Source organism: Trachemys scripta, chromosome 6 (genome assembly GCF_013100865.1).
Source record: "Trachemys scripta elegans isolate TJP31775 chromosome 6, CAS_Tse_1.0, whole genome shotgun sequence".
NCBI lineage: Eukaryota > Metazoa > Chordata > Testudines > Emydidae > Trachemys > Trachemys scripta.
Window position 1 is genome coordinate 113,921,837 of NC_048303.1, and position 21,009 is coordinate 113,942,845.

General features: G+C 43.3%; 1 protein-coding gene across 1 annotated transcript in view; it reads right to left on the bottom strand.

Annotated features, from left to right (window-relative positions):
* Nucleotides 1-21,009, bottom strand: part of LOC117879256 (atrial natriuretic peptide receptor 2-like) — a 41,292-nt gene that overhangs the window by 7,171 nt on the left and 13,112 nt on the right. The window contains exons 8-19 of the mRNA XM_034774307.1: nucleotides 18,580-18,652; nucleotides 16,138-16,285; nucleotides 14,222-14,308; nucleotides 13,817-13,960; nucleotides 12,736-12,857; nucleotides 11,441-11,582; nucleotides 6,987-7,035; nucleotides 5,748-5,849; nucleotides 4,037-4,156; nucleotides 3,028-3,121; nucleotides 1,948-2,035; nucleotides 819-958 (exon numbers count right to left, since the gene is read on the bottom strand). Of these exons, the coding sequence (XP_034630198.1) occupies nucleotides 819-958; nucleotides 1,948-2,035; nucleotides 3,028-3,121; nucleotides 4,037-4,156; nucleotides 5,748-5,849; nucleotides 6,987-7,035; nucleotides 11,441-11,582; nucleotides 12,736-12,857; nucleotides 13,817-13,960; nucleotides 14,222-14,308; nucleotides 16,138-16,285; nucleotides 18,580-18,652 (1,309 nt within the window). The remainder of the gene's footprint in view (nucleotides 1-818; nucleotides 959-1,947; nucleotides 2,036-3,027; nucleotides 3,122-4,036; nucleotides 4,157-5,747; nucleotides 5,850-6,986; nucleotides 7,036-11,440; nucleotides 11,583-12,735; nucleotides 12,858-13,816; nucleotides 13,961-14,221; nucleotides 14,309-16,137; nucleotides 16,286-18,579; nucleotides 18,653-21,009) is intronic.

Consider the following 21,009-nt stretch of genomic DNA (forward strand, 5'->3'; position numbering starts at 1 on the left):
TCTCCCATTCCTTCTGAAACTGGCTCCTACACTGAGCAGCAAGGGCAGAGATAGTCACTAGCTCTGTGGCTAAGGAATCCATTTGAGTAACCAAATGCTAGCTAAGATGTTCGGGATCCCTAATGTGTGCAACAGCTGCTGCAGCAAGAGGTGTTTCATCACTACCATTAACATTTAAGGGTTCAGAGTCCATTGCCCGCAAGATCCTGGAAGATTTGGTGCAAGAGTAGTCTTTAAGTGGCAGCCACCCCTTGCAAACCTACAATATGGGGGAAAGAATGAGTGGCGTTTTTTCTAAAGAACCCAGAAAGAGAGCCTCCAGCTCCATACAGAGTAGGAAGGAGGATAAGGCTACCACACCCTGCTTGAGAAGACAGCAATGATAACATTTGGGAGAGGGAGTCTTGGGCAGAAGGTGTGGGGTGAGGATGGGTTGTTGGCATTGGTTCATATGAGAGTCACACATTTCTGTAAAGCACAAGCCATCAAGTGAACCAGCCGCGATTGATCTGTTGTCAGCATCTAAGACTGGACCCTGCAGGTCACAAAAATCAAACACAGAAGGATTTGTTCATCTCCACCCACTTCTCTCCTTTCATCAGGTTTGCTATGGAATACTATGGACATGTAGGGGGGAAAATGAACCTTCATCGTTAGGGCGGTGTTAGAACTCTCCCCTCTCAAAATGTAATTATTCTGGTCCTTAATGCGGCAATGAGCTATTCAGATCCCCTGGACTGGTTATTCTTATGCTTTGAGCCCTTCTTCTCCTAAGCCTCTTATGAAATCCCCACTTGCCCACAGCACAGGGAACTTACAGGCATCTCCTATCGTCTCCACCTTGTAGACATCATAGTTGTCTATGATTTCGTCAAAGGTAGTATAGAGTTTGTTTAAGAAGTCCACCACTTGGTAAGGTGTGCTGGTGCTGGATAGCTGAGTGAAGCCAACAATGTCACTGGGAAGGCACAACAAGAGAACATACACTGTCCAGTGAGGTGTTTGGCTAAACACCATCCAGTCAGGTGTTCTGGTTAAACATGAGCACAATGGCACATCTTCCCATGCAGTACTATTTTCTCAGCTGAAGGTATTGACCCCTCCACCCCCAACATCCAGCCCTGAATTTGTGTTTTCATTCTGTTTGTTTTGAAGTCTCTCTTTCTGGCTGGGGATAGTCCTCTTTAAAACATTTGCTTAGGCAAGAAGAGATTCCAACAGTACCAAAGACCGGACAGAACTAAGTCAGCTTCACTTTCCAACGGAGTAGACAATTTTTCACCTACAACCAGACTTTGTGGATAAAAGGTCCTTGGTTTTAGACTATGCACACAAGAAAAAGTGGACGTAATATCCTACCTCTGTCATGGACTGAGCCGCTGGCTCTTTAAATTGTTGGACAGCGACTCACCACTGTACCTTTTACCATGCTGTTCAATGCCGAAAGCCAAATAAAGTCTGTGAAAACATGTTTGAGGTATGTATTGTTTTTCCCCCCCATAGGGACCGATCCTGATGTCTTTACTTAGTCCAAACTTGGGCAATAAATATTTCTTTTAACTGCTAGAGGTGATGGATTACCAAGTGCTAGACTTGCAGCCATGTGATAGTCTCACTTTCCACTTCATTCATTTTAACATAAAAAATGGCAATTTTGTGACCTTTCACAGAAATTCACAAATTTGCCCTGAGGAAAATGTTGCCATTTTCCCACCAGCGATCACAGCTTTGATAGAAATTATGTGCCTGGAACGAAGGTTTCATCCACTGCATTTTAACAGCACTCCTTTCCACAGGTGGAAATTTGCAAACCTCCTTTATGGTCTCACTCAAATAAAAAGTTTAATGTTTGTGTTTCATGGACATTATTTGCCTCCTCTCTACAAGTGACTTGACCACAATTGTTTTGTGCAAGTAAATTATAGTCCTAAATCCATTCCCACTTACCTGAAAAAGATAGTGGCAATTACGTAACTTTGGGCTTGTGAAGGTTTTCCTTGCCTCAGATCATCTGCTACTTGCTTGGGTAACATACCTATTTTAGAGCATAAAGCGAGATTGTCAACTATTATTGTAGGGTGAGAAATACATGAAAAGGATAAATTTAGCTTAATCTGATTTTTCCCCATTCAGATCTAGAAAGCAAAAGAAATGTTTATGAATGTAAAATGCTTTGACATTGGAAAAAACATAGGGATAAAATCTGCCCTCACAGCCTGCTAAATCCAGAGTAACTCTGTGGAAATCAATGAAGTTACAGCAGTTTGACACCAGCGTAACTGACGTCAGAACTTCCCAATATGTGCTGCTTGTTGTGAATTCTAATTATTACTATTATAACAAGTGTTACTATTAGAGAGAGGCTTGAATTGGAATCAAACATCCTTTCTGAATCCTAGTCTAGTTGCCCCCTGGATCTATTCAGGGCTAGAAGAAAGCTTGGGAGCTAAACATTCCAAAGTCAGGGGAAGTCTAGATGTAACCAGGCCCATCGCTGATTCTATCTTTCTTTACCTCTCTTTTGTTTTCCTCTGTCTCTTCTTTCCTGCCTTCTGTCTCCTCTTCTCCTGTGTATTTCTCTCTGGTCTTTTCTCTCTCCCTCATTTCGCTCTCCTTTTTCCCTTCTCTCCTTCCTGATTTCTCTCCCTTGTTGTCTCTGTCTGTCCTCTCATTCCCATCTTCTTGTGAATTCTATAGTGCACAATCTATGAAAGAACCCAACCCCTCTATGCACCAGGATCCTCCAGCATGCCTGGAACTGCACAAGCTGACATTCTCAGCAAGAGAAGAGGGTCTCAGAATGTTGAGGAAGCTGGAATATTAACTAGTCGATGTAAAAGTATTTATGTGGGTGGGTGGGGGAACTATGAAGAAATGATAAATATCTATTGAATCTTGCATGGAGGAACTCTATTAAAGGATTACCTATTAAAAAGTAATTTCTTCCATTGCTTGTCACTAGGAAAGCTAAATTTCAATTATTACTGCTCAGAATACCCTATATTTTCTGTAATATGATTGACTTACTATATAATAAACGATCAGTCTTCTGCTTTTCATGCATTAAGTCCTGGGTTCGTTCTGCAACTACTACTTCCAGGTGTTTGCTGTATTTCTCCATCTAAGCATGACAAACAGATTCCATAATATAATCCATTCACTAAGATGTTCATGTCTATAAACGGCAGGCAGTTCAGCATTTGGCTGGTTCTGGTTTGGTAACATTTAGATGGGCACGGGTCAAAAGTTGGTCTAGATTATTTTTTTCTAGACCAAATTCTGTCCTTAGGTACATTCATGGCTCCCACGGGAAATCAGTAAGATCACATTCTTCTGAAGGCAGAATTTGCCCCATTGCTTTCAAATTCTACATAATTATTGGGAGCCAAGTCCTGGATATCAGTGCACAGTACCAGTTGCAGAGACATGCATTGAGACCCTCTGCAGGGACCACCTAAGGACCTAAGTCACAAGCCCCCACCAACTGATCACAGAGCTGCGTTAGGCCATGCTGTGGCTTATGCACCCCTACTCTGAGTGGCAATCGATGGTGGAGCCACTAGCCCCATTCCCACCACCAAAGCCTTGTGCAATAGCACTCAAGATGCTTCTGGAGAGCTGTGCTCTTGATATATAGTAAACTGGGCTTCAACTGCTGCTGCAGCTGGGAAGTTCTGCACTTGAGGAGGGAGGACAGGATTTCCAGACCTGCATTTTTAAGAAACAATGTTGTCACATTATTATTTTTTAATTCAGCCCCAAACAAAATTGAGAACTGAACTGAAGGAAGGGGGCTAGAATGGAACCTGGGCTGGGACTCAGAGTTAACTGTAGCTTCCACAATAGCTCAAGCTACAGCTAATTCTACTAGAGGTCAATGAGTGATTGTTATTCTTCTTCGCAAACAAGGGGCAAGACATCAAAGGACAAGACCATTCCAAGTGATTAGAAGGGAGAGCTGGCAGCAGTTTCAGGTGGGTATGTTAACTCCTGCCTGGGTTGTTTTCTGGTTTGGTTAAGACTCTATTAAGCTTACCAGAGTCATCATCATGTCAACTGGACTAACTTTGTTAGGATTCATCTTGTACAATAACTTCTTGACTTGCTCAAATGTAGGCCTTTGGGTTGGGTTAGTTTTCCTGCACTTCCTAATTAGCTGAAACAGGGAAAGGGAGAGAGAAATCAAATGACCCTTAATAGTTCAAAGTACAGATAGGTTTTCCTTCGAGCACTATAGCTTAGACCATTTTTGAACTTGGGGCCAGATCGTGAACTGGCATAAAATGGCATAGCTACATTGAAGTCTCTGGAGCTACACTGATATACACCGACTGATAATCTGGCCCATGTAATTCAATAGCATTAGTAAATGAATGTGCTACTGGGAGAAACACTGCAATGTTCAAAAGCCATGCTTGGTTTCCTCTGTCAAATACTTATAAATCTTATTTGCACTAAGAGCACTTTACACTGCCAGAGTGGTGGAAAGTGGCTTTGGGGCTTATCTATTCACAGAAGTTGTACTAGTTTAACTTAACTCAGTTTAAAAACTGATTTTGTTAAATCAATGTAAAACCCAGTGTAGACAGTCTTATTTCAGTTTAAGGGTAGGTTGGTTTCATTTAAGTTGACAAGCTAAGCTATGACACCCTTAAAGTGAACTAAGGGTATGTCTACACTACCCACCAGATCGGCGGGCAACGATCGATCCAGCGGGGGTCGATTTATCATGTCTAGTCTAGACGCAATAAATCGATCCCCGAGCGCTCTCCTGTTGATTCCTGTACTCCACCGCCATGAGAGGCGCAGGCGGAGTTGACGGGGGAGCGGCAGCAGTTGACTCACCGCGGTGAAGACACCATGGTAAGTCGATCTAAGTACGTCAACTTCAGCTACGTTATTCACATAGCTAAAGTTGCATAACTTAGATCGATTCCCCCACCACCAGTGTAGACCAAGCCTGAGAGTGCCTACACACACACTTGCACCAGTTTAACTAAATTGGTTTAAAGACACACTTTAGTAAACCAGTGCAATTGTGTGTGCAGACCAGCACTTAGTGTCAATGAGAATCAGACCTTTAATCTCCAGACACATACTATAACTGACTTTCAAATGCTAACAATAAAGCTTCACTGATATTAAATATGTAGATGGACTTGACACTTGATAACAAAATTAAAAGCCATACAATTCCAATGACTGAATATAGAAAACATTACTGCCTTGAAACTTTTGGGGGACAAACTGAAATTTTCCATTTGGCAGAATAATGGCTCCTTCATCAGGCTGGTCACACTGAAAGCTTACATCAGCATAGCTACATTTCTCAGGGGTGTGAAAAATACACACCTTTGAGAGATGTAACTATGCCAACCTAACCCCTGGTGGAGACAGTGCTAGGTTGATGAAAGAATTATTCCATCGAGCTAGCTACCACCTATCGGGGAGATGGATTAACTACAGTGATGGGAGAACCTCTCCCGTTACTGCCATGAGTGTGTACACCGAAGCACTGCAACATTGTAGTGTAGACATACCTGTAGTGGATATTAAAGCTAAAGAGCATTTTATGGTGCCTTCCTTAAAAAGTACAATCTTAACTCTGCATTTCCTGGGTTTCTAACTTAAAAATAATGTTTACATTCCTCAAAGGAATATTGCACTGAAACCATTGTCATGTGCCTGCAATCTGAAGTTCACCGCAATAAAGATTTTTGTGTGAGAGACTAAATAACCTTATTTACCTCCACATAGTCTGTAGGGCATGGGCAGGAATTCTCAGACTTTCCTGAAATTAATTCTGTCAGAGGGAGGCACGAGGAATATTCCGCTGAATGAGAATCATCCTTGAGAAAACAATGTTGGAAGAAGAGAACAGGAATGGGGACAGCAGTGAAAAGAAATCAATAATAATGATGTAAAGCACTGAATACACCAATCAAGGAAAGAGAGAATAGCTGGTAGGTTTCTCATCCACCATGTTGAAAATACACCCCTATTGTCATATGTTAGGGACATATTCTTGCCTATCACTTCCTGTACAGAAGCCTTCCTTTTTTCTCTCCACTGGAAATGTTCCAGATCAGGGCTTTCATGTCTGAGTACAGAAGTGGCCTACATCTCTCACTCTGCCACAGACAGCTGTCTCCAAACTCTCACTCAGCTGACAAGATCTGAGCTCAGCCTATATCGAAGGGGAGCAGCTCTTGAAATGATACATGATACAATGATAAATGTAGCTGGAAGGACCACATTGGGCCACTGGCATGAACAGTTAACAGTAGGAGAACCATAATCATAAGTGCAGGTCGCTAGACTTATTTTTAAGCAAAATTGTTTTATGGAGCCAGAGTTGTTATGCAGGTTTTTTTCAGGGCACCTTACGTTGATTTTGATGCAAATCCTTTATGTAAACAGTTTGGCATTGATCATTTGCCCTGAATCCATGTACAGACAACACCTTCCCCATGGATAGGGGGTCAGCAGCTACCCCAGCACTGTCCCCCAAGCTTGGGATCCTGTCAAGGTGCTTTGTGGGTCTGGGGCTGTATTGTGGGAGGACTGGAAACTGAGCAGGCCAAAGGAGGGGTGGGCAGGTCAAGGGTAAGGCTAGGAGTGACCTACCTCATCCCCACTCCAGCCCCACAGAGCATACCCAGAAAAAAAGAATAGAACAGAAGTTGTATTCTCTTTTCCACCGCATTTCTCTCAAGGATCCCAGGGGCTGGTGGGGCCAGGAGGAATCTTACACTGGTAGCATGGCTCCACTGGAACTGGATTTAAACACATGTAACCAAAATAAAGCTCCAGCCCTGAGTAAGCACTGAAGATTTTGATCCATGACGGGAACATATACCATTGTGAACACGGTACTGTGAGCCTAATCCGGCTCCCACTGAAGTCAACTGGAGTTTTGAGAATAACTTCAATGGCAGCAAGATCTAAATTAGGAGGATGTTCGCAAATAGCTCTTCAACTCTTACCTGCACAGGGTCACTTCTTGTTGCGATCTCTAATAAAATGATGGAATAACTGCAATATTACAGACAAATAATTGTAGTGAATATATCGCAAACAGAGCCATTTGAAGAACAGGATGCCATTTTTGCACATTTTCTCTCTCACTTCCTGCTTTTTTCTTTTTCTTTTTCCTGTCACTAATCTATCCTTATTTGGGCCAAATTCTCATGAAAGTCAATGGACCTTTTGGATGCCTATGGACTGCAGGATTGGGCCCATGGCGTTTTGGCCAGCAATACACATGCTCACATGCTGAGATGGCTTAGCACCTGCTCATAGTGTCAAACACCAAGATGCCAAGCGCTAATGAACCCGGGTTAGATGGACAGCCCTTGTACTACTACACGTGTCATCTCTTTTGCAGGAACTCTCCTGCTGGATTGCTTGGGAACTCAGGTGCTACGTGCCTCTATCTGATTTCACCTGTTGCCATTTATTTGCCAAGTTAGGATTATTTGCCATGTTAGGCAAAGACAGACTTTATAGGTCCTTGGGGTTGACAGGTTGTACTGTAACAGGAATCTCAGTAACCTTTTTAAGTTCACTGGAGTGTTCAGTTGCCTAAGACATGAACAACGTACCTATTGACACTCTGTTTTAAGGAAAGGTCTTGGCAAGATGTGACTCCAAGAGGCAAGCTCGGCCACAAATTTACAGCTCAGTAGCCTAGAACTGCACACTTGGCCCCCGCAGCGGGCAGCAATCTGAAAGCATGTACAGCTAAGTTGGCATTACTGGGAAACGTGATGCTTTTTGGATGTGAGGCAGTGACAAAACATGAGACACTCCTGCAAAACAACTGCTTCCAAGGAGCGCCATAACTCAAGAAGCACGGAGTATCAGGGGGTAGCCGTGTTAGTCTGTATCCACAAAAACAACAAGGAGTCCGGTGGCACCTTAAAAACGAACAGATTTATTTGGGCATAAGCTTTCGTGGGTAAAAAAAACCTCACTTCTTCAGATGCACAAATCTTCACATCTGAAGAAGTGAAGTTTTTTACCCACGAAAGCTTATGTCCAAATAAATCTGTTAGTCTTTAAGGTGCCACCGGACTCCTCGTTGTTTTCAAGGAGCACTGAAGCTCAATCACTCAATCACTCTGTAGTCAGGCCTAGCACAGAAATAGAACAGCATAGCTGGGTGCAGTCATTAGAAGGCCAAGCCATTTTGGGCCAGATTTGTAAAGGTATTTAGGCACTTAAAAATGAAAAGAGGCAGCTAGTGGGGTTTTCAAAAGCACCTAACTCCCACTGAAGTTAAAAATCTGGCTTGAAAAGGCTAATGGTCATTAGCAGAGTCCTGGCAGATCTCAGCATAATACAGGTATGATTCTGCATAAGGCAGTAATACACATGAATCCAAGACATAGACTAACAAGCTTCTCTGCAGAATATTTCCTTTTTGGTGAGTGTGTAGTGATAACGGGGAAGAATTAACTGAAATCATTTTATGTTAGTGTGCTTCCCCACACTGGCCCTGCAAGAGCTGAGTTAGGCCAGGTGGGCCCAATCAGCTAATTAGGTTACAAACGGGAGCTTGAGCTGGAGGCAGCTAATTAGAGAGAAGCTCACCTGTGAGGGACAAGTGGGGCTTCTACAAAAGACAGGAAATTGGAAGCAGAGGAGATAGCAGGGAGAAGTCTATAGCTACTCCCTGGGAGAAAGGGTTGGGGGCTGTAGGGACAAGTTGCCTACAATTACTCCCTGGGAGGAGGGAGTGAAGAGACTTGCAAACCCAGAAGAGTGGGGAAGGCTAGTAGGTGTGGAAGTGGCTCAGGGAAAGCAGCAAGGTGCAGGGAACAGACCTTGGTTGCTGTGTAGAGGGTGCCTGAGCTGGAACCTGGAGTAGAGGGTGGGCCCGGGTTCTCCTGCTAGCTGCTGTGGGAGTGGCACTGTGATGCAGTGAAGCAGAAGACTAGTCTGGAGAGCAGGAATCTTGATGCACCTTCCTCCCCCCTTCCCAACCTCCTGGAATGGGAAATCACAATAGTGACCTGGCTGGAGGGCTGAGTCACGAAAAGGAGCTATGGTTCCTGTAGCAAGAGAGGGGCTGCAGAGCAGAAACTGATTGGGTGTAACTGCTGGAAGGGGAGTAGGCCTGACGGAGCTAATCCCCAAAACCACCAAGAGGCAGCGTCCTCCAGTGGTGAATAGAGCAAGCCTGTCACAGTTAGCAATGAATTCATAAAAATGTCTCCAAACAGCCATCAGAAGGTATCACAAGGTATTTACGTGCCAGATATGCTAAACATTCGTATGCCCCTTCATGCTTCGGCCACCATTCCAGAGGACATGCTTCCATGCTGATGACGCTTGTTAAAAAAAAAATGCATTAATTTAATTTGTGACTGAACTCCTTGGGGGAGAATTGTATGTCTCCTGCTCTGTTTTACCCACATTCTGCCATATATTTCATGTTATAGCAGTCTCGGATGATGACCCAGAACATCTTTTTCATTTTAAGAACACTTTCACTGCAGATTTCACAAAACGCAAAGAGTAAGATTTCTAAAGATAGCTACAGCACTCGGCCCAAGGTTTAGGAATCTGAAGTGCCTTCCAAAATCTGAGAGGGACGAGGTGTGGAGCATGCTTTCAGAAGTCTTAAAAGAGCAACACTCTGATGCGGAAACTACAGAACTCGAACCACCAAAGAAGAAAATCAACCTTCTGCTGGTGGGATCTGATTCAGATGATGAAGATGAACATGCGTCGGTCCATGCTGCTTTGGATCGTTAGCGAGCAGAACCTGTCATCAGCATGGACGCATGTCCCCTGGAATGGTGGTTGAAGCATGAAGGGACATTAGAATCTTTAGTGCATCTGGCACGCAAACATCTTGTGATGCTGGCTATAACAGTGCCATGCGAACACCTGTTCTCACTTTCAGGTGACATTGCAAACAAGAAGCAGGCAGCATTATCTCCTGCAAATGTAAACAAACTTGTTTGTCTGAGCGATTGGATGAACAAGAAGTAGGACTGAGGGGACTGGTAGAGTCTAAAATTTTACATTGTTTTGTTTTTAAGTGCAGTTATGTAACAAAAAATCTACATTTGTAAATTGCCTTTTCATGATAATGCAACTGAACTACAGTACTTGTATGTGGTGAATTGAAAAAATACTATTTTTACAGTGCAAATACTTGTAATCAAAAATAAATAGAAGCACTGTACGCTTCGCATTCTGTGTTGTAATTGATATCAATATATTTGAAAATGTGGAAAACATCCAAACATATTTAAATAAATGGTATTCTGTTGTTTAACAGTGCGGTTAATGTTTTTAATCGCGTAATAATGTGGATAGCTTTCTTCCACAGGAGGAGTGCATTTGGCTGTTTAGTCTTTGTTGCTCAAATGCTCTGGCTGGGTCAGAAGAGATGGAAATACGAAAGCAGATCTCCGCACACTGAAGGTACCACAGCCTTTATTCCTTCATTACCCCTAATTATTCATTATTTGTATTCCAGTAGCCCCTATAAGGCCCAACCAAGATCAGGGCCTCATTGTGCTAAGCACTGTACAAAGACTAGGTAAGAGAATCTCTGCCACAGAGCTCTCTCAGTCCAAAAAGACTAAATATTATTGTCCCACAATGGGATACAGAGGGAATAAATGACTTGCTCAAGGCTACACAGGAATTCTGTGATAGAACAAGGCAGTAAACCTAGGTTTCCAGATTCCTAATCCAGTGCCTTAACCACAGGACCATTCTTCTCCTTGCAACCCTCCTAGTAAACCGCTGTACATGTTTGAATAGGAGGAGGGGCAGACTAGAACCTGGCATGACAGGATCCCCTGGGCAGATGAGCAATTGTGAAGTATTGCCCTCTGGTTTCTCTCAGAAAGAAAGGCACGGAGTCACTCAAGAGTGCATTCTTTTCCTCTAGGTAGCTGTTTTTTTTTCTCTCCATACAAAATATAGCCATCCAGTGTATTCAGCAAAAACACTCTGTTCTCATTGCATATGGAAATATACGATGGATGAGTTTTGCTGACACATTGGAAAACTGCTCCTATTTTAACTCTTAGTATATTGCCATTAGCTAAGTAATAACTTTTTTTTTCAACAGGGAAAACACAAGGGAGGAAGTGATTTTTAAAAAAAACAAACAGACCCAGGGCTAGTTTTTTTTTTTTTTTTTTTTGTTATATCCATTTACCCAGATTCAAATCCAGAATAGCTCCATAAAAACAAATGGAGTTACTCTGGATTTATACCACCCTTACTGAGCTGAGATTTTTGGCTTCCTATCTTGGAAGGGTAGATCCTGGCATCTAAATTATTCTCTAAATAAGGATCAATTTTTAATCACAATCCTCCAAATTCACCCTGGTATAGCTTTGGAATTTAGCTAAATTATTACAAAAGACTCTTTGATCACAGAGAGAAAGACAGGAACGTTTACCATCACCTGTACACATCTGCCGTGGAAGTGGGGACAAAGTCTGACAACGAATGGGCCTCAGGAGCCAAGTAAATCTGCATCAAACGCTGCTGATAGGCACTGGCACCCTCATAATGATCCTCTTTTCTGTAGGCCTGCAATCCATAGTCTTTCATGGAAGAAAGTAGGAAACAAGTACTCAGTAAGGGTTATGTTCCATTATTAAGTAGCAATATTAGTGGTTTAAAGGCGTTCGCTCTGTATGGGGAGATGAGACTTGGTTTAAAAAAATAGCACTGTGTTGCTCTGATTTGTACCCAAATATAGTTGTGAATACTGGAACTGCAGCTTGAATACTGGGAGAGATTGTCTGGTGAGGTATGAGTGCTTCTTGCTAACCCTGTGGTGGTGTTTCTGGCCCAACGTATCCAGCCATGGTAGGATCATTGCCGTGCAAGCCAGAGTCAGCATACCTGCTTCTTTTCTGCACCTCCTTGCTGCCAGTTTAGGGGTGTGCCCAAAGAAAAGGGGGTGTGGTTGGGACATCCCTCAGCTGTGATGATCTCCAGCTGTGGTTTCAGTGTCTTTGGACTACATAGATGCCAGGGTAAGTCAGAGCAGCTCTCAGACTCTTCCAATGCATGCTGGGGCCTGGACCTACACACAGAGGCCACAGCATCGGGGGACTGTAAAGGGGAAATTTCCACCAGCTTTGTACCCCATCTTCCAACCTGCTTTGTATGAAGCTCGTCTGGACCCCAGGATCTGACCCAAGGTCCGGGTGCTGAGCTGTGTTCAGAGAACAGAATGATAAAAATTCTGACTTCTATTTCCTAGATCCAGACAGCACTGAAATTTGGTATGTGGAGGCAGGGGTTCAGGTTGGTGGTTTTGGTTCAGACCAGTATCTAATTGGGACACTCCAAGGATCCCATTCTTTAGACTGAAAGCCCAGCTTCTCACCTAGCTGTGAAGGGGCACTGTGTTTATTGTCTGAAAGGAGGATTTGCCTTATGTCAAAGAATGGCATCAGGCAAAGAATTCATAGAGAATGACATGGATATACTGCTAGGTCTGATGACTGACTCCATCATTTGTGTCATATAATTGGTGCAATGGTGACATGTTAAATTGTAGGCTAGACAGGATAATGTAATGGGTTGTTTGCTCTGGCATAGTTTACTTTTAATGAAGGCTGCTGCAGTTAGCATTTCCACCTGAAACATTGGTTCACAGTCCTGCTGGAGCAGTGAAGGCTCTGAAATCAACCTGCATTAGTAGGTTAGTTGGCCATGTTTCAAATTTTCATCTCTCTTCATTACCTGAAATTTTACAGACCCAGCGGTCGTCTATCACACAGTTATTAGACTTTAAGCATCCATGATAGATTTTATGCTGGTGAAGATAAGCCATTCCTTGGGCAATGTCTCCAGCAAAGGAAAACCTGAAAGGCACAAAATCATTATTAACATGTTAGTATTCCACTGAACCAGACACTCAGGAAGGGATTAATCCAAAGACTATTGAAATGAGTGGAAAGACTCCCACTGACTTAAATGGCCTTTGGATCAGTCCCCAGGGACTAGATCCTGCAAAGTGCTGAGGACTCCCATGAGTTGCTGAATGCCCTCAGTTCCCATACAGTTGAATGGGAGTGGAGGGTTCTGGGTCCCTTGTAGGAATGCACAGATTCTTGTGGAAGTTCTCAGCAGTTTGCGGGAACGAATCATGTGCGCAGATATCTACTAGCTGAGCAAAGTACTCAACTTTTAGTTTGTATGGCGTGTCGACTCGGACCATTTTTCTTCTTTGCTGTTGCATAGTAGCAAGGCAAACATAAGGCAGAGGTAGAAGGGATAAGGGACAATTTGCAATTATATGTGATGAAGTAGTTCATAGGGGAGTTCCTTTGAAATCCTGAGCCAGTTTTGTGTACATCTGTTTTTATGGGTAACGCTAATGTTGCACTTTTAGTTGTACTAATCTGTTCACGGCTGGACTATCATGAATGAGGCTGTGCTGCTCTTTTACTCATCTTAAGCCAGAACATCAAAGTGTACTAAGTACAGATGGCAGTGGCGAGGAAAAGAGGCTATATGGGAACCAAGGTTTAAAATGATGTTGCAGCATACTAGATGAAAAAGGTTTGGGCGTGGCATGGGTAGTGCTAAATTCAGGGGTGTCAGGATGTCCACGGGACAGGTCAAATCAGAAACTTGGATTATCTCTTAACCAATAGGTCTCTCTCTTTCTCCTTGCATCTCAGAAGCCTGGTATCCTCTGATATACATCACAGCACTGTTGTGTCTACCAGTGACTTTATCTATAATTCATGTCCCTCTTCAAGTGTCACCTGGTGATGCTATGTGTATCTTATTTCACAAGTTTTTGTTTTTTTTTTACCTGAAGCCCCAGTTGAGAGGAATGTCTTCATTGAGCAGCACGTCACTCAGGCTACCTTTTGGACAGTATTCTGTCACGATGGCAACATTTGGCACCTCTGTACAACCGCCGATGAATTTGCAGAGGTTGGGATGATCAAGTTCTCTGTGAAAATGAACCGGAATCACACCCTTTCTAAGCCTCCCCTCTACACCTTTTGGAACTGGAAAGTTAGGGCTTTTGCCATTGGATTTAGAGGAAACGCTAAATATGCATAGAAATATGTTCAACCAGGTTCAAAGAAATGTTTTCAACACTGTTTGGGAGAGAAAAACACGAAAACAAGTAACGATGGGGCAGGTTCTGATCTCCATTACACTGGTGTAAATGTGGAATGGCTCCCAATGTGCAGGTTTTATTGTTTACCTCACTTGCTTTACTTCCTTGCGTATGGATTTGGACAAGGTGAATGTCTTCTTCCTTATTTTCTTGATGGCGACTGTTCTACCATCACTGCAACAAGAAAAAGACTTTTCTAAGTGCTGGATTCCCACATGGTGAGAATGCAGTATTCTCTATATAGGAGCTTTGGTTCTCTCCGGAAGGTACGCGGAGGTGGATTTTGTCAAAATCTGGATGGGAGCCTGGGTCTGAATTTCACGATTAGGGCCTCTTACTGTTATAGGCTGAGCTAGAACTCTATTAAAGCAGCCTGGAACTGTGGGCATGTAGGGAATAAAAACCCAAAGATCCCTACAAATTTTGCAGCTCAGGTCAATTTATCTCTGTGTATATTAGAATGTTCCCCAATCAAAGAAGTGAAGTTTTCTGTTTTCTGCAGGGGAGCACCAGACTAGTATGGAGTAGATGGGAGTGGTGAGGGCAGGGGGAAGAACCAGTGGGGGCAGAGAAAGCTGCAAACCCCCAATAAAAGGGTGGGACAAAGTAGCAGGTGATTCCTTGGAGCCCCCCCTTTCCCTCCCTCCACCTGTAGCAACTTTGAATGCAGTCAGCGGGGGAGTAGCTCATGTTTACAGGGCTGCAGTTTTAAGGCAGCAGCCTGCCAGTCCAAGGTCTCCTCTGTGCTTCCATGTGGCACTCAGCTAAGTTGTATAACCACAACAGTGTAGCCACACAAAGCCAGTGGTGATTCTTGCCTCCAGCCAGAGCAGAGCCTTCCAGTGAGTGAGAGTACTGGGGAAGGGGAGCCACTGTGGAAAGGGGATGACCCACCTAGGTAGGAGGAGCACAAAACAAGAAGGAAAGTAAAAGGCAATAAGGAGAGAGAACAAAAGAAGAATGGGTGGGGCAAGAAAGGAGACAGAGAAACTCTGCTGGACAAAGGAGAGATGATGGCAGCAACCAGGGCCGGCTCCAGGCACCAGCCTACCAAGCATGTGCTTGGGGCGGCACCTAGAGGGGGGTAGTGCTCACTCGGGGAGAGCGGAGCCACAGCGGGCCCTCCTCCCGGCGCTCCGGCTGGCCGGGGAGAGTGGGGCCGTGGCTGGGCTCGCTGCCCTCCTCCCGGCGCTCCGGCCACCCGGGGAGAGCGAGGCTGCCCTCCTCCCGGCGCTCCGGCTGGTCAGGGAGAGCGGGGCCGCGGCCGGGCTCGGTGCCCTCCCCTGCCACGCTCCCCGCCGGGGGGCGGCGAAAGGCTTTTTTGCCTGGGGCGGCAAAAAAGCCAGAGCCGGCCCTGGCAGCAACCTTCCTGGGACATGAGGGGACTTTGTGGCGGTTGCAGTGTCCACCAATCTCTTGGAAGCCGGTGCTCCTACAAAAGACGTCTAGGAGCCATGGATACTTCTACCATCTGTGTGTACCGGTAGGTCACCACCAGCTAGGGGTGTATTCCAAACCAGTGAGCTAGAGAGGAAATGCGCCATTCCCAGTCTTGCGAGCTGGTTTAAGGCCATAGATTATAATGAGCTGTAGTACAGTACATAATTTTCTGTGCCAAATTGCTTACTTGTATTTTACTTAAATATCAGAGACGGGCCTGACTCAAAACCTTCGCTCCCAATAAACTTGAATGCTGTGGATGTTCAGAAGCAGAGTCAAGTTTGCAGCTCAGTCCCATGAGCATTGAAATCTCAGCAGGAGAAGGAAAAGGGGCATCCAAAAATAGAAAACATCAATGTGCGTCTGAGAATATCCTTCAGCCTGAATGTGCTAGGAAGGCCAAGTTAGTCCCCTAGCGTTCCTGGCCTTGGCCCAAGCAGAGGAAAATTAGCCCTGACATTATTTCCAGGTGATAATACAGCAAGAACTGAAAGTCTCCCTCTTGCATGGGTGTAACTACAATACACAACATAACACAAAGACTGACTGACATATAAGCCTACTATATCCCTGTCTGGGTGAAGTGCTGTTTCCTGGATGCGTTGACATCTGCTGTGCAAGAACTCAGGGCCGTGATAGAGCTGGCGTTGGAGTTGCTGGGTGCATGGGCTGCACTAATGATGCTGCCCATTGCCGTCCGTAGCATGCGATCTAAATAAAAAAAGCCATTGAGATGCACATTATATGCAGGTGCACCTGCAGAAGACTCCTGAATCATAAAAACCCAGGAAACTCTGCTGCCCATGGCACCAGAGAGCAGGCTCATTTATGCTTGCAGTAGGAATGCTTTAATTTAGGATTTGACTGTTAACATGTAACAGGGTGACTGTGGCTGACAGCCATAGCCAGTGGCCTCTCCCACTAATATCAGTAGCTGAAGGCAGTTCCTCTGCCTTCAAAACTATCAGCCCTCAATGGAACAATTTCAAACTCAGTGAGTGTCATTTTATGCAAGGCACAAAGCAATAAAGGAAGAGACAGTACAAAAAACCCCAAACTCCAAAACCTATGATGTTACAAATCTATTTAGAACTCTTTGAAGAATTTAAAGTTATTATCATGGGAAGTGATTCTGACATTAAAGGGAATTCAAAACAAAGCAACAATCCAACTGGTTGAAAAAACTAGAATATCAACATTTTTCACGTCTTTCTTTTGGGGTGGCAGGGGGAGGAAGGTGATGCTTTGAGCTGGACAAAAAGTAACAAAACTACATAGGGAGCAGATTAGACAGACTCATGAAAAAATGTGCACAGATTGGATCCTACGTTGATGAGAGCTGTAGAGATAGTTAAAGAGAGGGATTATAAGTACATCTGAATTCTGCCCTACAATACCTGAACTAAACACGGAAGAGACCTGTTAGATTTCCAGTTAATTTGCACGCCAATGCAGAAATGTTCTCTAGTGTTTCTTTACTAGCATTCTGTCAAGTTTCATTTTAAATGTGCCCGTGTGATGTATATTCCCTTCCTTGATTTCATTCCGTTACTGTAACAGACTAACATTTTCTTGACGTGATGTTTGCACTCCAAGTTTGTCTATTAGACATATGGCATCATATTAGACGTCATTCAGCCTCTCTCTGGATATATCTTCAACTCTTCAAATTTCCAAAAAAAGTCAGTCTATCCTGCCACCTAGTCGCTTTTGTTTATCTTCTCTGAACTCCGTCTAGTGCTAATTTGTTCTGGTCAAGGGTTACATAGAAATGAACTCAGTATCCCAGTTGAGGTCACCTCAGAGCTAGAGAGAGAGACTATTATGCAGAGGCATAATGCCATGGAACAGGGACATATCAACTCAGCACTGCATTGGCATTTTCTTACACACACACACACAAAATCTTGGCTGCTTTTAGTCAATTAGACTCCTTATTAATCTGATATCTGTTCCTTAAGCCCATGAAGGTATCTCATTACACTACTTAGAAATGAACATACAGCTCCAAGTATCCGTACTAAATTAATGCAATAAAGTCTTATCCCATTGACTTGTACTGAACATATTATCTATTTAAAGCAGATGGGACCTTTTCAGCAATACCTTGTGGAGGCAGGACTACAATTAGAGTTAGATCCTCAGCTAGTGTAAATCAATGTAGTTCCAATGACTTCAATGGAGCTACATGAATCGATACCAGCCGAGGATTTGGCCCATCTGATAGCAATAAATGACATGGTGAATTATATGCTGTACAGCGAATGTACAGCCTGTATGACAAACTGTACAATAATGCTCCGATGTTAAAAAATGTCCAAGTGGAAAACAAATCTAATGATGATTTTATACATTAGATAAATTGAAGAAAACTCAAGTGATGAATTACTTCAGCTACGGATAACACACAGTGGGACAAATTAAGCACTTGGCTACATCTGTGCAAATCCAACATCGCTCCACTGAAGTCACTTAAAAAGAGCATGTTTGATCATAAAGCAACTAGGGCCACCGCCATCTGTTGTGCCCATTTTCACATATTTCCAGAGGGGATTTATGTATTTTTGATCTATTCCTTTGTCTTTTATTTGTAAATCACCATAAATTACAGGAAAAAAGCCCCCAAACCATATGTAAAAAAAAAAAAAACAACTGATCTTTATGCTATGTCTACACTACCACTTATGCTGGTATAACTTATGTCGCTCTGTCTCCTGTCCGCTTAGAGCAGCTACGCTAGAAGCGCTGTAAGAGTTAGTGCACCTGCACTGCTGTAAGCTCTCTAGTGTAGCCATAGCCAAAGTGTTCAAGTTAAAATAACATCCTTAAAGGAAAACTCCAGTGATCAGCTCACAGATGCTGTGGTGACTGGCACCTATCAAAGATAGATCCTCCTCCTTTAGGTCAAACGCTTATGGAATATGGGTATATTTCCGTGTGTGCTTCATTTACACAACAGGATGTGCATTGATGATAAGAGCATCAAAATGACAGACTTTACAAACCTTGTTTGATGCGGGAGAAGTCTATAATCCAGCTTTCATCCCAAAACATCTTTTGCTTCTGATATTGAAACCACTGCAGAAAGCATAACAGGCCAAATTCATTCCTGGGGCAACTCTATTGGCTTCAGTGGAGTTGCACTAGGGATGAGCGTAGCCAATAAATGATTAGTTGTATGGATATTTTCAAATATAAAATCCTACAGGTGGCTGAACAAGCATCACCATTTTAGCCTCCATCCTCTCTCAACGTCTTACTGACTTACATAGAAGTAACGGATCTGGATCTAATACCAAAATACAAAATCTGTAATTCTGAAGACTAAAGAACATGACATTTTGTAGTGGACAGTCTGATACTTTCAGTCCATGTTTGCATTTTTGTGCACTGCACTTAGAACCCAGCTCTTCCCCCAGCGATGTGGTGAACATCATTTCACATCTTGGAAATGTCCAATGTGTAAACAAATGTCATTTCCCCCCAGATAAGCAGCATTTACTGGTCATATAGGATGTGGCAATCAAAATCAGGCCCCAGAGCAGCAAATTAGATGGTACATTATTACACAAAGTACTGTAGCTTGCATAACATTAGATGGGACACTGTCACTATTTTGTAAATAAGATGTATGTCTAATAACCGATGTACCAAAAAGTTGTCAAGTACAATAAACCCATTTTATACAAGCACATACTTGTCTGTAGATCAGAGTTGCAGGTTAGCTATGATAAACAGAAGACAATTTAAACACAAATATTAGATGGTCAGCATTTTGCCATCTACTAATATTACCTTCAACAGCACGCATTGGATGGATGACAAGTAACAAAAACCCAATTTACACAAGAGTTCTTGTGACATCTTGGGAAGTGGTGGCAGAATTTGGGGAGAGCTTTGGGCCTGATTCCAGGCCCAGAAAATCAATGGGCGTCTTTCCCCTGATTTCAATCGGCCTGTGCTTTCAGGAAAAGGAGATGTATTTTAGTGTGCAAGGACCATAATCAAACAAAGATGATGGGACTGATTCAATACCCACTGAATTAAATGGAATCCTTTCATCGACTTTAATGGGGGCTGGATCAGACCATATGAGAGGGAGGATCATTGGAGCATTGTGCTCTTGCTGTATACTGAAAACTGGATACAAGTGACCTTTTCAGCTCTGTTTGTAAAAACAAGTTTATACATTGACTAAGCAACAAGCAGCAGAGAATGCTGAGTAGCATGTACCTACAGAAGCTAGGTAGATGATACTTAGCATGCCCTCCAGCATAAGAGGAAAAACAACAGAGTCCCTGCAAAACAAAGAATATCTGAGACAATAGGTAAATTAGGTTTATTCACTTATTCACATAAGTGAGAAGGGGGCTAACCGTTTCCCTAACTCGTATGATGACTTTAAAGTTATCCACTGAAATCTGGTTGTAGGGGCTTGATTGAACTCCAGCCTGTCTTGCAAAGAAGTGGGAAATGGAAGGTGAAGTGGTCTGATATGTATTATGTTGGAAGATCCTCAATAAAAATGTTTGAGTAACAAACCGACATTGAATCAACATATGGGGTCAGATCCTTCTGTTGGACCTGAGCAGTGCCTATTTGTACCACCAAGAGAACTGGCCCACTGTAATGGCCTTAGGAAACCTCAAGTTGCTCATCCAGTTGCAATAGTTCAAGGGTCCAATGTAGTCCACATACTGACCCTCTCACTGTGATAAGAGTGGATAAGGAAGGCATGCAGGATTGAGTCTATGCTATGTTAATACATTTGATACTGAAACATGTAAAGAGGCTTAACAGCTGTATAACTGATACTTTTCTATGATTTAATTAATTCATTACATTGGCGTGTTTTCTCTTAGAATGTAAAATATTCCGGTGCCCACCAGAGACTCTGGACACATTTACACGGAACAACCATTTCTGTCCATGAAAATGCCCTTCAGAAAAGTAGTCACAACTCTCCAGTTCCCATCTAGAGTCTCTCAATGCTCTTCCCAGCAATTTCTCTCTTACCCCTAGAAAAAGCTGGCAAGAACAAAGAGGTCTTGCATTGTAACCTGAAAGGTAACAGATCTGGGCTGTGGCAATCTGAAGCAGGAAGCTAATTCCACAGTTTTATCTAATTATATGGCCTTCAGCATGGTAGTATCTAAGTGTCTCCCAGGGCTGTGACTTTAGATTTATTCTCACAAGAGCTCTGTGAAGTAGGTACCTATTATCCCTATTTTACAAGTTGGGAACTGAGGCACACAGAGATTGTGACTTGCCCAAGTTCGCATAGGAAGTATATGACAGAATGAGGAACTGAATCCCAACCCAGTGCCTTAGCCGTACGATCATCTTTCTTCCCCTGAGCAAGAGCATCCTGCCTTCATTCCCTTGCAATCAACCAGGGGGTGTTAGATTGAGCGCTCCGCTCCAGATGTCTCAGC